Genomic DNA, 16,482 nt, shown 5'->3' with positions numbered 1-16,482 from the left:
GCTATTTATTTATTTATTTTGCTCTTAGCTAGTTTTAGTCTTTTAGGCTGTAACGTTAACGGCGATGTGAGTGTAAATGCAGATCGGGTTGCCGTATCGACTGGGCCGCCATCACACGCAAAGAATTTCAAATAGTTTACCGTTGCTCATGTTGAAGTTTTTATGTTGCTTGTTGAGCACTGTCGCATGCATATTAATTTTGTCTGTATTTTTTTGTTGTTGTTTTGGCTCCTTTTAAAACATTTTTTAAGGTATTTTGTCAGCTAGCATAGCCGGTTGTCGTGGGACCACCACAGCTGATGCCCGAGTGAGTGTTCGGTTTTATTTCGATTTTGGCGATGGTACAGATAATGGCCTCAAATGATACTTTGTGTGTCCATGTGACGTTGGACCTCCCTAGTGGCCACTAAGATGTGATGTGGGTGAACAGCGAGAATTGTGCACTTTGGGATGTTACGCTTCATCAGCAAGATGAGTGTAAAGTCTGCCCGTGTGTGCTGATGTGGGCAGAGACTTTGCTGCATAGACAAAACCCGATCACGTATGAGGGGTCCCCACACACGCACACCCCCCCCCCCCCCCCTCCCCGCCACACACAGACACACACATTTTTTCAACAGAGATGGTGCCCATAATTACTCACCAACTTGGAATTCGATCAATCCTCTTTTCATGCGCGATGTTTATTTAGCCTTAACGGCCAGAATATTTTCATGCAATGTGGATTTTGGTAACACTTTGGAACGTGATTGGCCTGTAGAATAGAGGTCGTCATGCGTTGCACGTGACCTCCTAAAGCTGAACCGGAGCGGTGGAACGAAGCTATTTTCAGTTTTTCTCCCAAATGGAGCCTCATAAATGATTTTGTATGACTGACCAGTTTAAATTCCTCTGAGCTTGTTTGTGCGCTTTAACTTTTACTCTTCTTTTGATGTCAAAAGACCGTTCTGTTTGAATTTGATAAAGAGCGGCTGTCTTCAAAGGACATCATAGATGGTGATGGGTCAAAGTACAGCAACATCAATTCTTTATTTTATTTTTTTTTGGTAAATTCTTTAAAATGATTAAAAATGTCCAAAGACTGTGTTGGTGCGTGACCATTTATTGGGTCGATACCGTCGGAAATTGGCATCACTTGGTCGTCATAGAAATGTAACGTCATAATGAAAAATTTGCATCTGTAGCAGTACAATTAAAAATCCCTTCACTCATTTACTGCCATTGACGGCTAAAGACGTCAAAGATCCATTTGATTTTTTTTACTCGGCTGCTAGTGAATGAGTTCAAATGTGTTTGTCTCATTTTATAAAGTCCCTCACACTTCTCTGCTAACGGTAGTGTGTGTTATGAGTGGTTAGATGATACAAAATGATTTATTTATACTTATTTGATAGAATGTAAGCCTTTCTGAAAATTGATGGAAGGAGCCATTTGGAACATGTGTATTGTATTTTTAGAATCACGTTTTAACATTTACCATGTGTCCCTGGAATTCCGGTCCATCCTGTCATTATGGGATAACCTTCCCTTAAGAAAACCTCTGATGTTTTCAGTGACATTACGACCAGCATTTTGTCTTTCTTCGCTGGAGGCTGAAACAGGCGATAATAAATATTTACACTTATGTTTTGTCATTTTCATCACATTGTTGTTTTGCATAACATGGCCAATCTGTCAGAGTGAAATATCAGTTGGCATCAACACCTTTCATATATTCAAAATATATTCGCTAAAGCTAATGTTAAAGCGTTTGCTAACCTCATCATGTTGCAAAGTGAAATTTTGCTTAAAAGGTCCACCTTGTCAGAAAACACATATTTTGGTATTTTATTTTGAGGATAAACAATATTAGAGAATTGATAGATTTGTAAAAGCTTGATACAAAAAAAAGTTTAATGGATGCTTGAAGTAAAATGTGAATATCTGAAAGACATCCTAGTCTTCCAAGCAAGTTATGTTCTCATTAATTTTTCTGAAATTTTCCGATGTGAGGCAGATTTCATTTTTTGACACATTATTATTATTGCTAGAAAGGGATTTTAAAGTGTTTTTTTTATATGAACTCCTGTTTCCATGCCAATTTATATTGGGCATAATAATGAGGTACTGGAGGTCTTCAACTTGTTACTTGCATAGCAACAATGTAGCCAAATTATTTCATACTTGGTTGTATGCGTGTACCCCGCTTGAGCTCAACCTCCCATAGCTGACGTCATTTGTTCTTTTTCAGACCGCAAACTCACTGAGACTCAAATGTGCCCTGCTGCTCGCCACTCTAGTTTTATACAACTACTTTCATTGTTGACTTGATTGATGCTTAAGTCGCTGCACTTTTTCCCCACTCTATAACTACGCCTTTGGTGGTTGTGGTTACACAAAAAAAAATAGAAAAAAACCCCACTACATAACAAATTCCAACACTGCTGATAATACATAGCGTCTCGCTCCTGCTCAAGCGCGGGCCTTCTTGTTCTGTAACAGGGATGTTCAATATTTACACAACATATTCACAAAGGGATTCAAAATATCGTCCTCGTGCTGAATGGATACACACAAAATACTTGTTGCTATTCGTGTCCTCATTTCAGGATTTGAACTGAAACATATCCATCCATTTGACTATGCTTTTGTCCTGTCCGGGGTACGACGTACAGCACCAGTTTGTCACAGGGCATTGTGTATGGGTTTTCTCCGGGTACTCCAGGTTCCTCCCACATTCCAAAAACATGCATGGCAGGTTGAATCTAGTCGTTGTGCCCCCGCCCCCAAGTCATCTGATCATCTACCAAATTTCTTTCAACCAGCTGAGCTTGCACTACTGTAGCCTATCTTTACCAGCCCTACAAAATCCATATTTTGCCATTAAAATTTATTATGACCCTCATTTTTTCATTTTTTTTTATTTTTTTATCTGGCGTACAAGCTCCTGTACACGCTCGAATTGACTAACACACAGAGCAGCTGCTCCATGGCCACGGGCAGGCAGGCTGCTACATCAACTGCTCCATGGGCAACGAGAGCACGAATTGAATTTTTTTTTTTTTCTTCTCGTTTTTTTTTTTTTTTTGTCCCGTGCTGCTGCTACATTAACCGCTACAACAACGCTTGACCAAGTTCCGTTATTGTTTTTTTTTTTCTTCATGGTTTGTGGATAAAACAAGATCATGTCTACTTGGGGAATTTGACTTAATGCTGATGGAGGGTGGGGGATGCTTCTAATTAGTACTTGATCACAGTATTTCTTAAGTGTTATCGTGGGAGGTGGGCAATGTGTGCGTGAGTGTGTTTTGGGACCTTGTCAGCAGACGGAGCCACGAGGGCCCCTGTGGTAATGTGTGTATTAAATGATTAGTGTGTTAGTTAGCATAACGGCCCTTCAGCAGCGTTTAATCACTCTCAGGGGTGGGCGGCCTCACAGGACGTGGAGGAAAGGGTGGAGGAGGGGGAAGAGAAGAATTTCAACGGAGGAGTACTGCAGTTTGGATGATGAGTGGAGAGAGAGAGAGGGGGGAAAAAAGCGTGACACAGGGCAAGAATCCAACAGCAACACAATCTGAGCATGGCGAGATACGATCTTTATAAGGCCTTCAACGTCTTGTTAATGTCAGCTCTTGGCTCATCATCATCTGAAACGAGCGCCCATAAATAACTCTTAATAACAATGCGGAATGGACACGAAAAAAAAATGGCTCACGGCTCATCGACGCGCGCCTCGCGTGTGGAATCGCATCACGATTGTCGGGTGGGGTCTTCCGGGGGTCGTCGTTCGATAATTGCTGTGAAAAGTGCGTGATGGCGTTGTGCCCTTTTGCCAAGGCTCGTGCAGGGGGAAGTGATGACACTTGATTGTGCCGGTTAGCTTACTAGGCGGGGTTTCCCCCGTCCCCCTGGCGGGACATGCATGTTGCGGTTCTGTTCTCAGCTGCAGCATCTTCCCGAGCCAAGTTCAACATTGCAGCGTGTCTCGTTAGGGCTCGGACCGCAAAGGTTCCTAAGCGATTTATTAGAGAGTCAATCCAGCTTCGCAAGGTGCTCTAATGCGGATTTGTTAGCTTTCAGTGAGCCTCTTGACCTTTTACCGACTTGATCTGGAATGAGGATTTTAAAACTGAATTCACCTTTTTACACACAAACTTGAGCCTTTCTGAGAAATCAGAAATGAATCAAAGATAATTTTCATTCATTGTTGTGTTCCGGAAGGTAAATGAATCATTGTAATCACGGTGTGCTCCAGGATTATTTTTCGACATTTTAGTAGAAAAAAATATTTTGTTCATAGGGTTTTAACAAATGGTGGTGCATTAGCCAATCACAAAAAATTATTAAACATGATTATAGAAATGACCAATTTTGTTATTTTCATCTGATTGGTGTAGCGTGAAAAAGATCAGATTTTTCTTATACTTGCTGTTTAATCCATTCTCTCACTAAAAATTCCACCGTTGTATTTTAAAGTGATGGAAAAGTGTATTTTTTGTATTTACAAATCACTGAATCTTGACATTACACTTATAGAAAAAGAATATTAGCCAACCTTGTTTCTTTTTCAATTTCCTGGTCACTTTATTGCCTGCTTGCACTAATCATGTATCATATGACTAACAGGCAAAAGGAAAACATGAATTGTGTAAAATAACAGTTTTTGGCGGTGCAATGATATGAAGCTATTGATTTAAGAAATTAAAGGGGAAGTCAACCCCTTAAAAATCTTTAATAATGTTTCCTTCGCTAGTCTAAACATGGCATTCAGATTAATATTGCATTTGTGGAATGGGAGTTAAGTAGCAAAATCCACCCGTTTTTTGCCATCATGTCTCAGCTGCACCTGAGCGATGCGTAACTGTGATGTCATTTTCAGTCGACAGCAAGTGGCAAAATGGCCGCCCCCTGAGATGTACAAAAACGGGTGGATGTTACTACTTGACTCGTATTCCACAAACACAATATTAATCAGTTCGAATAGTGGGGCTGCATAGAACATAACGAAACAAAAAAAAACATTTTTGGGTAGACTTCCCCCTTTTTTTTTTCTTTTTTTTTTTTAGAAAACTCTGGAAAATGGTGACTTAAAACCTTATGAGCTCTTTTTTGGTCATGCGTTCAAACTAATGCACCTTTATGCCCAATAAACAAGGGTGATCTAATATTCTCAAAGACCGTGAGTCATCGACAAATTATCGCAATATTGTAACGGCAATTCACACCTGTTTTTTTTTAACGGTGATCTTATTCTTAGTTGTTACGTTTGTGTTGCAGAAAGAACTCGATGCCACCGCCACACAGCTCGCCAACCGACAGGACGAGAGCGAACAGTCCAGGAAGAAGCTCATCGACCTCAGCCGCGAGTTCAAGAAGAACACACCGGAGGTGAGCGAGTGTGCCTGTCAGCTGCGTACCCAACGCCACGTGCCCGTGTCGTCTTTTGCCGGCCATAGTTTGCCTCTGCATGCGTGTATGCTCGTCTTCATAAACTCAGCGGTGATTATTTACAGAGAGAGCGCGGCAGAGGAAGAGGAGGAGCGCAGAGATATGGGCTTGGCTCCCAAAAATAGTCTCTCCATTAGTTTCCCTGAAATCCTAAAGAGACAAAACAGAAAACCCCTCAGGGGTTTGTATTATCTGACCTAGTTTTTTATGCGTGCAGAAAGTGTGGTCCGTGTGTGTGTGTGGGTGTGTGTGTGTGACCGCAAGAGAGAGAGAGAGAGTGAGCGGGAGAGAGGCAGCGAGTGTGACAACGCGACTAAGCGGGATCAGGGGGGAATTCTGTCCTTTTCCTGTGTTCACATCCCTCCTCCTGGGAATATTTGTTTCATCTCTGTTGCCCCGGCAACACATTTTTAAACCGCACATGCGAAAACAAAGTATTGTTGTGTTATTATTGGTAATGTCACCATGGTGAATTATTGATGGTCCAATGAATTATGTATGAACGCAGTAGACGGTGGATAGAAAATTGTCAACTCTCCGCGGAGTTGATCGCTGGCCTATTATGGTTAACACAGGGTGAAGATTGCCGCTATTGACTTTAGCTCGCAGCACACCCACTTTAGCAGATGATCCTCCAGAGGAAACTAAAGTGGAGCCTCCAAAGTTGTCAGGATCTGTTCTGTGACGCTGTGATTCTAGATTCGTATGGATTTCAAGACAAAAATTACCAGTGGGAGTAAATATACAAGATTTGGAATAGATCCAAGTTGGGACATGACAGTGGACTAGTGGATTTTCTTCGTATTGAAGACTGAATTGTCCCAATGTGGTAAAGTTATTTTGAATGCCCATTTAAAAAAAAAAATTTAAAAAAAAAAAAAAAAAAAAAAATTCCACGCTCTCTGAAGTTAACAAATGAGGAAAAGTGGTGTCGGAAATGAATATTGGGCCGATGGATAATTCCGTCCGTAATAGGGCTGGGTAGTGATTCAGATGAACAAAACCGATCAAATTCGATTCACAAGGGTCCGATTCGATTCGATTCACTATCCACTTTGATTTTCGATTCAGTTCAAGATTTCATGCGGTATCAATATTACTTTCATATGAAAAACATTCTCAGGAGAAACAATGCTGTAGATAGAGATGAAGAGATGGAAACCCTTCATTATCAGTATGATTTATAAGAAGTGCATCATGGGAAGCTAAACAGCATGAATGTGGTGAACAACATATATGAAAACTAAAATTAAATACAACTCGCTAAAAATTGTAAAATTTACGTTCCGATTGTTCGGCTACTACGGGGCTGTATTTTTTTATTTTATTTTATTTATTTTTAATTTTTTTAGTGAAATACCCAGCAAATGACGTGATAGCGTCTTGATATTTATTGTCCGGGTTCATACATAGCGTGTTCGTCTTGGGGAACGCTATTCTGTGGTGCTTTGAGATAAAAGGGAAGTGACTTTAACTTTTTGGAGATGAGCTCTCATTCGGCCGTTGTTTTTTTTTTTTTTTTTTATTTTTTAATTGCCATAATTTCTTCATGCAAGTGTCAGTAAATACAAAAATACACAGATATTCCTTTGACACTAGCTGCGATTAGGTCTTGTGAACCTCGTGAGAAAAGAACATTTAAAAAAAAACGACATTTTTTTAATTTATCTTCAACTGTTTCAAATAGCGCCCGGCCGATTAAGCAGCTGTCCGATTTAATCGCCCAATAATAGCTCTTTTAAAATCTATATATTTTTTTACCTCAGTAAAGTAATCAAATGCTATACCTGTAATTCATCTTTATTTTTATGTTTTTTTTTTAATTCATTAAAACCTTTTAAAATGAATCAGACGATGAATGACTTTTGATTTTTACTCGGACAAATCTGCAACAGCCTAAAAAAAAAAATCCATCTTCATCAGGCTCTAGTTTCAATCTCCAAGTGTGACTGAATGCAAGGTTTCTTTTGGAGCTTCCGCCAATTCCACTCAAGCCTCCACATTAATCTCCGATTGTCATTTTCAAATGTAACAGTCACAGGAGGAAAAGAGGCTCACATACTCAAGGAAAGGAGGAAGTGTTACAAATGCACAATAAACACACACACACACGCGAACACACAAGCCGATAACCGGGCAAGGACATTTATCGGCGTAACAAGGCTGTGATTTAGGAAGGCTCTTCTGGCGTCTACGTGGTCCCTGGCATCTCCCTGGTATGTGGAGGAGGAATCTGAGCCGGGGCCAGTCTAGCGACAGGATTCATTTCTGGGCTCTAACGACAAACACTTTGAAATATAAGCATTGCCCTGTGCATTGATGTGTTCCTTCCCAAAAAGGCTGCTTCGTGAGGTTTGATGACGTGGCCTGATTAAAAATGTCCTGATTGTGTCCTGTGCGCGTGCGTGTGCGTGTGCGTCCGTGTGTGTGTGTGTGTGGCCCGTTCTATAGAGCAGGCCCGTCAGCTCTTTACGGTCCGCACCAGTCAGCGCAGATCACAGTCACATCAGATCGGACTGCATTAAGCTGAGCGGGAGTCCGTCTCTGATCCATAATTCAGCAAGCAGGAGCGAGCGGGGCCCGCGTTGACTGTGTCTCGTCTGCTGAGCCGTACTCGCTGTGAACTGCGCACACACACGGCGGCTTTGGTAACATTTTAAAAGTAGTGCAAAGAATTGTGCCGTTAAAACAAAAAAAAAAAACAAGCTTTCATTATTCATTTCGACTGACACTCTGGTTTGTGTGTGCGTGTGCGTGTGTGTGAGTTTGTGTGCCGCCTTAATTATTCATCCTGTTCTTAATTTTCCTTTTAGTTAGTCAAGGCTCCTCTAGCAGCCTTTTATAAAGGCCAGGGTGGGAATGGTTGTAAAATGCCCCAAAGATTGCTAGCCAGAGGCGGCGGTAGTAAAGCAACTCCGTGTGTTCTTGTGTGTTCTGCTGCATGTGTGTGTTGGGGTGCGCACGTTTGTGTTTAGCTGCGGGGCAGACAGACAGCGAATGGGAGTTCCAAATTCCCCCGAGGCTTCCTCGGGCTGGCCTGTCTGCTGTCTGCCGGCAGCTCACACACCAGCCATCCATCTCCTCCTCTTGCTCCTCCTCCTCCTCCTTCTTCTCCTGCTGCCTGCACCCCCCCTCCCCCACACACACACAGATTGACCATGCTATGTGTGTGTGTGTGTGTGTGTGCATTGTTATGTTATATGGTCATAAATCTCGAAAGTGGAGGGGGTCAGTGGGGCGACACACCAGAGAGATGACCAAACGGGGTTAAGGGCAACAAAAAAGGTTCGGCAAAACCAGTAACTTGTCCTTGCATGTTTTTGTTATTTAATTTTCGGCTATTATTACTCCCCGCCGTTTAAATAATTCTGCTATTGTTCAGCTGGCTCTTTTATGCAAAGAACATGGGCGCGGTGGGGTTCACAAGCAGTTTATTTGAACAAAGTTGGTATTTATTGCCGCACGACTAGACCGGATTGCGTTACACCGAGATTTTCTAGGTTTATTGTACGTCAATAATGTATGTTTAAAGTTGAAAGTCATTGAAAACAAAGTGAACCAACGGCCGATTTATAAAAGGGAAATTAGGATCTAATCAGAATCTATTGCAAATGAGAGGAGACGCTCTCGTCTGCTGTGTGTGGGTGTTTGTTTTGTGTCTGCTTATCTTGTGTGTGTTTGAAAAGGGGGGAGGGAGGGGAGGGGGTGGGGTGAAGGTCATTATCCTCGGCAGGGGAATATTGAATTGGTCCAGACAAACAGCCACGGCGACCCCTGATGAGGTAACAATAGAGGCGGGTCAGCGAGGTCGCGACCCGTCCTCAGCCTGTCTGGACCGACCTGGGATCGGGCCAGACGCTGTTCCCGGGTCAATTTGGGATACGCCGTCGCCCCGTCCAAGCTTTTAGACCGAGATTTTTAGTCTGTGAGGCTCACATCTGTCGTTGCCCCACTTCACATCTTCATTAGGCGCTCTTTTTTTTTTTTTTTTAAACGCAATTTGTGTGTGTGTGTATTCAGCGAGTGCGCAAATCAAATGTTCCTGAACAAAATGTCCTATTCTGCTACGCTTTTAACCGTACGCTCCAGTTCAGTCTGTCAGGATGTAGACTCAGCTAACAGCACGTTGATTTGCATGTTCCCCAGATACATAGTCCACTGGCTATCTAATCAGAAACCGCTGACTCGCACCGGAAAGTCATGCAATGGGACTTGTGCGGGATGAAAAGCACTTGCTGTACAGTGAAATAAAAATCCAAATGGGCGTGCGGAGACAATTTGCATTAACTGTAGGCCTACTTTGCGTCTTATGCTCGCGCTTCTCACGCACTCGTGGCGCCTCTGGGTGGCCCAGGTGGTGCTGCACCTGCTCTTGTGAGAAGCCCGGTCCACCAGGACACCCCAGGGTGCAAACCTGGTCTCATGCTCATCACTCACACGCGCACGGCTCATTCCCTATTGGCTGTGGTGAGTGATTCTCTAAGATGGACTAATTTGATTACTGCTATGGTGCAACCTCTCAGTTGACTACAATCTGTTCCCAATTTGTGTTTATTTCAAAACTTTGTGTGATGAGGAAAAAACAAATACATTCGTAATCTATGATGGAGAGCATGCAGGTTGTTTCATGTTTCAATGTAAGCGCAGGCATATTCGATAGCTATCTCTTGAAATGCACATGGAAATAGACACTTGAAAAAGTCTGATTTATGCATTAAATTGGACACTTGGACCCGCAGGGTAAATCCTGTTGTTGATTGTTCATGTCGCCATATTGTGCTGAGCAGCCGAGACGGGGATTTGTGTTGCTATCAACCAAGACCAAGCCGTCTTAAACTACTGTCAAACACAATTTCCTTTGCGATCAATATAGCATCCACCTGGTTTACAATAATTTAACCTACTGTTGGCTGGCGTATTGCGCTGAGCAGGCAGGGAAGAGAGGTGTGTGCCACATTTGCTCACGCTACGTCAAAATAATTCGGGCTTGACTCGTTGCCACTGTATTACAGTGGATCCCCAGGTTTAATTTTTTGAAATATTTTTGAAAAAAGATTTTGAGTGCGCCAACACCAAGTTATTTTTCTGTAAAGTGCTCATTGGCTGTATATCAGGCGTGTCAAACTCTTTATATTTGTGAACGGCCACATCGTAGTTCTGGTTTTCCTCAGAGGGTCGTTATGACTGAGAACCCATATAAATGTATGATCACTTTTTGTTATCACATACACACAACAAATTGATGGAAAGCCAGTCAGTAATTTTTTGTTCAACAATTCTTCGTTTTATTTTAGAAGGGGACGATTGGGAACAAACAAATGGCAATATCTCATATCTCGATGTTAAAAGTGAAGAAAATGTGCTAGAAACAGGAAGTTGACACACGTGATTTGTCCTTCGCGGGCCACATAAAATGAGGTTGCGGGCCAGATCTGGCCCCCGGGCCTTGAGTTTGACACCTTTGCCGTATATCCTCGCTTATTAAAGATTTTTTGTTTTGTTTTTATGTTAAAAAAATACCAGGTACATATATATTATTGTTTTGTTTTTTTTCTCTAAAACTGATTAACTGGGGACAATTATTTGCAGTTATTTAATTAGGTCCACTGGATGGTGTACCAAAAAAGCCAAAGAAAAAGAAAAATGCGGGGTGAAAGAGGGTGCCTTTGTTAATTCCCCATTTGACATAAAAAAAAAAAAAATATTCGATTGGACTCGATCGTGATCGTATGAAGTACTGTCGAAGTTCTGTTGTTAAAAATGCATTTGGAGAAATCTCCCACACTTAAAAAAAATATTCTCTCATCAGGAGAGCAGTGGCATTTTATAGTCTCACAACACTTGTGTCGGCATATTTATTTCAGCGATATTTTTGGTTGATTTACCAATTATTTGGTTTTCGAGGTGCTCACGTCAAGGCGCCGCTGTAATTGTTTGATTCAGTTGTCACACTAAGCTGACCCACCTTCGTTCATTTTGCAGGACTTTCGGAAACAAGTCGCCCCTTTGCTCAAGAGCTTCCAAGGAGAGGTGAGTGCTTCCCGTTATTGTGGTGATAAACATGCTCATGAAACATGGCGTTCACAAGACGCCATTTTGACTTGGCTTGTGTTTTCGTCTTCCCCATTACTACTTTCCCCTCCCCACTCCTCCTGTTCTTTCTCTCGCCACTATCTCATTTCCCCTCCCACTTTTTTTTTTCTCCTCTTGATTTTCCTGTCCTATTCATGAAGTCCCGTAGCCCGAGGGTGTGTTTAAATTGCATCCTGCAACAAAAAAAAAAAAGGCATCACAAAACCCTGGCTTTAGTCTGTCGCAACTCACCGAATGCCATTTCCTCTCAAGGTGTTTATTTTTATGCATGTCTGACTCGGGTATTTGTTGTTTATGTTTTTTTGTCGATGGGGTGAATCACAGGCCGTTGCTCTTCATTATGACACGTTTTATGTCGGTGCAACATTTATTTTATTTCCCACACTTGTATGTACCTTGACCTATAAGTGGTGAATGCGTGTGCGTGTGTTTGCTTATATCACACTCCCGCACTCGCACTCCTCCTCCATCATTTTGGCCTATTTCCCTGCTAACTCCTCCTCCTACAGCATTCCCAGTTCACTCCCATATGTGAGACAGGGTAAGAGTGGAAGCGGCTGTTTTGGACTCGGGCATTATTTGGGGTTGGAGTGGGTGGACAATCAGAGCAGCCAGCTCTCCTCAACAGCTTCCACACACACACACACGCGGGCGCTCACACACATTGTACACACAATCCCAATCACGCCAATAGATAGTGACAGGGCTGCTGGGCTACAGGCGATAGAATATTACAGTTTGACACTGGGTTACTTTCCGTATTCTTGTGTTGGGGTTGGGGCAGCCACCACAACCAGCGGTTGTGTTGAAAAAACAAAAACACGCTATAATTCAAAGTGGCTCCAGCATGTTCTGCTGATGATCCGCACTCTATTTTAGAGCAAAGAAACTGCAGCGATGTAATTGGGGTTTTGTCAGCTGTTTCCACCACTCTCACGTTGACGCACTCCGACAAAACCAGGCGCTTCGTGGGTGGTCGGAGAGCCGAGGAGACATTATCGTGTGATTATTGAGATAATACTGTACACCCGCGCCAGTCAAGGAGCAGCCCATCAATCAGTCGACTATTCTCCTCTGCCGGCATGCCACAACATGATCCATGCCGGGAGTGTGTAATTTTTTAGCCCGGGCTTTGTTTGCTTACCCCCCTCACGCCTTTTGATCGAAGACAAGACAGCGCCATGTCTTGGTTGCCCGTCCTCCAGCAACCGCCTGGAAGTCGGTTCCAGACACAACTTTGAAGTTTGGCTCTTTGTCGTTGGAAGGTGGATGCCTGCAGGTTGTAATTATTACCAATAAACTGTACAGTTTCCACAAGGCCTCACTTTGGTGAGTGTGTTTGTGTGTGTGTACGTGAGTTGGTGTGCGTATGTTGTATGCTCTGTGTTCCTTGTTGGTCCATCGATCAGATAAGCTTTTCCATTATCCAAGGCTTCAGTCTCTGCTTCCCATAGCTTCCCCTTATCAGACTCCAGTGGGGCCACGCACACACACACACACACACACACACCGGCACGCACACAGGCACGCACACACACAACACCCCCCAACCCCTCGTCCACAGACGCACCAACCACTCAGCTGGACCCGATGCCCTTCACAACTGGGATAGGGGAGTGAGGTGGTGCTGAGTGACGATGGCCCAAAGGCGCTGACATACGTGCGGAAGTGTGCTAGGGACGTGTCAGGAATCCCTTTTTTGCAATTGCAAGCATTTCTCCCGATCCCGGCGTGGTATCATTTGTGTCACTTCATTTGTTTTGAATGTGCGTGCGTGCGTGCGGGTATGGGGGCAGGGGAGGATGTGAGAGCAGATGTGATCGGGATTGGTGGAGCACACTGCAGTTTGGGAACCGCAAGGGTTGTATTTGCAAATCCTGGGAGGTCTTCTAATGGCTCTGGTCCTGCAGTTAACCTGCCTCTAACTGTAGGGTGTGTCCTACATTAAACGTCTATTTCCTACCTCCCATGTCGGGCTATATAAAGCTGTCGTACCACTGACCTTGGCCCCGTCATTGTACAGTCGTGCAGCTGTCTTCCTTCACCGCCTCTGGAAGATAATATAGGTGTATCGGTTTGAGAAATGCATCTGCATGACCCCCCCAACACACACACACATTTTCCCATTCCTCAATGACCACTCCATTAGGTACACCTGCACATATGAAAAAAAAATATAACCAGGGTTCTATATTAACGTTCACTACCAGCCAAGTAAAACCATTGGATCGTTGACGTCTTTAGCCGTCAATGGCAGTAAATGAGTTAACTGTGACCTAAGGACCCGGGACCAACACAGAAGTTCATTGATGCCCCCAGTACAAATTTCATGAATAAATGTGATATAATTACCATGTTTTTGCTTATTGAATAAATCTTATTCAATATTTTGAGTGTAAGGCACTTACGTAGATCACACATCTTTTCTCTTTTCGCTGTGCACTTTCGATCGCCCCCATTCAATAATACATAACACATGCTTCACTATTTCATCCACAGGTAGGCCTCTATTCATGATTATGAATTTCATAAAGTAGTCTACTAAGAAGCGTCAAGTTACTTTGACTTTGGAGGTATGTTTTTGCTGAAAATATTGGTTAGGTTATCCAACTTGACACTGTCAAGGCAAAAGCTGTATGCGATCAGATGAAAATAACCAAACAAGGTCATTAGAACTGTTCACAGGCACGCACGCAGGTTTGATTGTGGTGTGTGAGAAGTATATGAGTCCTGAGCATCCGTAATCTCCTTTTAGTGTTCGCACGATTGACGATCGTTCCTGCATGTCACACTATGGGGGCAACGTACACAGGGCAGCGTGACGTGAGAATTAACATATAATAGCAACAGGACAGTATGCGCGCGTGCGTGTGCGATACACGTCAGACCTGTCCATCCGAAGCTTATGAGAGAAATATGAGAAGCATGTGACAAAGATTGATTGGGCATTCGCACATCATATATATATATATATATTTTTTTTTTTTTGTAAATTTATTTATTTATTTAAAATTTTCTAGTACTTTTAGTTCTTGTTTATTGTATTTTAAATGGAACCATTTCCTAGCTTGCGCCAAATATTAATGTGTATTGTGTTTTTAGGATGGCTGCAGCGCCACACTAGCATACAGAGAGAGATAAGCATGGCAACGATTTGAAAAATAAAATAGATAAATTGAATCAAAATCGGGAACTGAAAGTCACATGAGTGAACCGCTACATCCCTAGTCATGATGTGACTTCTGTGTTTGCTGATGGTATGGTGATGGACTTGAATTTATTAGATTGTTGCATAGAGAAAAGTTAATATTTGAGATATCAGGTCATCCCCAAAGGTTTGATAATGTATGGAGGCTAATTCTAAGACATTTCTCTCTGTAATTATTTGATGGATTAGTGGACTTAGTAGGGTAAATACGCTTGATAACTTGGTGTGCATTTCTTCATTTTATTTAGTTTTCTGGGTTTTTTATTAAATTGTTTTCTGTGTGTCAGGTGACACACACTGCAAACTTAGCAGCAATTAATTGTAAATGACTATCATTGTATATATTGTTCGAATTGAAAAAGTCCACAAATAAACATCAGGAAAAACAGATTGAAAGTTAGAAAAAAAAAATGGACGAGAACATGGAAGTGACAAGAGGGAGAATTGGAAAGAGAGAAATAATGGAAATGGGAGGGCGGGGAGGTTGAGAGGGAGGGCTGCTGGCACCGGTCGACCGAGGGCCAGATGTTTTGCGGCTAAAAAAACTCGAGATGAATCAAAGCCATGTGAAGAGATTTATTAGGTTCCCATAGGAGCGCAGGCAGAATTACATGTATCCCACTTTGTTTACAGTGGCGAGAACCTCCAAACCACCCATCAGCAACACTACTGGTTTGGCTGGGAATGTGAAGACTTAATATTTGGGCTTATATAGGCCTTTGTCTCATTTTTTTCTTTCTCCCCACTGCGAATGTGCTGCCGGAGCTGGAAGAGAAACACATGCCTGTTTAGTCTGAGTGCGTGAAGCACAGTAGTCAGCTGCAGCGCTGCCCAGTACAGTAGCAACATCTGAATGTCTTTATTTGGCATCTGCTTCCCTCCATTTATACTCCACTTCAGATGTGTTGCCGGCCTTCTCGGGCCTGATTCTCTCATCAAAGCGTGACAGTGAGTCTATCGCTATTTGGCCATTGACAAGCGTATTAAAACGTCTTCCTGTATGGTATCAGAATTAATCCCTTATGGATCCATTCTAATGCCGTCCATTTCGATTAATATCGGGGATGGAATACATGCCGTGTCTTCTCGTGTTAATGGCTGCGTCGGTAATGGATCCGCGCTGTATTGCCGCTAAGAGCTGACTGAATAATCTGCCCCCGCTGTGGCTGGAAAGACTGAGCCAGCTGTTTAATGATGTCAGCGTGTTGGAGGGGATACGACCACGCTCGCTCGCTCAGGACAGACAGACAGAGACAAATACATGCAAACGGAACTTGTCCGTCGCCGTTTGAACAGCTGAGCCTTGAGGGAATATGAACCTTAATCTGGCGGAGTTCAGGTGTGAAACGGCACACAGCACATCCCACTGAGGCGGTAACATATCGCCACCCACAACCATGGCGCAATCGTATTTCAATTATTTCAAGTTCAACTTCCATTTTGTGGAGTCAAGTTTCGAAATCGCAACCAAAACCAAAACGCATTTGCAACTTTTTCAGGGTCCACGCATCCCCATCAATAAATAAACACATTGGCGTGCTCATTTATAATCCGGTGGACCAAAGACACGGCAACACATTAAGCATTTCTGGTGGAAAGGTCAGATGGCATCTCAGTTTCCACTGTCAACAAGTTCCAGACCAAAAAATAACCTCCTTCCTGAAATATGTTTGCTGCGACACCAAAATGACAACAGAACGTACTTTTTTAAAGGCAAGTCGGGGTTTTAACACAAATCTGAGTGACCCGGAACT

General features: G+C 42.8%; 1 protein-coding gene across 1 annotated transcript in view; it reads left to right on the top strand.

The window, feature by feature from the left end:
* Positions 1–16,482, top strand: part of cux1b (cut-like homeobox 1b) — a 70,202-nt gene that overhangs the window by 23,412 nt on the left and 30,308 nt on the right. Inside the window, exons 2-3 of the mRNA XM_088300283.1 lie at positions 5,257–5,367; positions 11,410–11,457. Of these exons, the coding sequence (XP_088156409.1) occupies positions 5,257–5,367; positions 11,410–11,457 (159 nt within the window). The remainder of the gene's footprint in view (positions 1–5,256; positions 5,368–11,409; positions 11,458–16,482) is intronic.

The sequence above is a fragment of the Idiotropiscis lumnitzeri genome, chromosome 7 (assembly GCF_059441095.1).
Source record: "Idiotropiscis lumnitzeri isolate Australia: NSW breed Sydney's pygmy pipehorse chromosome 7, RoL_Ilum_1.0, whole genome shotgun sequence".
Classification (NCBI taxonomy): domain Eukaryota; kingdom Metazoa; phylum Chordata; class Actinopteri; order Syngnathiformes; family Syngnathidae; genus Idiotropiscis; species Idiotropiscis lumnitzeri.
Note: the sequence above shows the minus strand (reverse complement) of the source record. Positions and strands in the feature narration are given on the sequence as shown.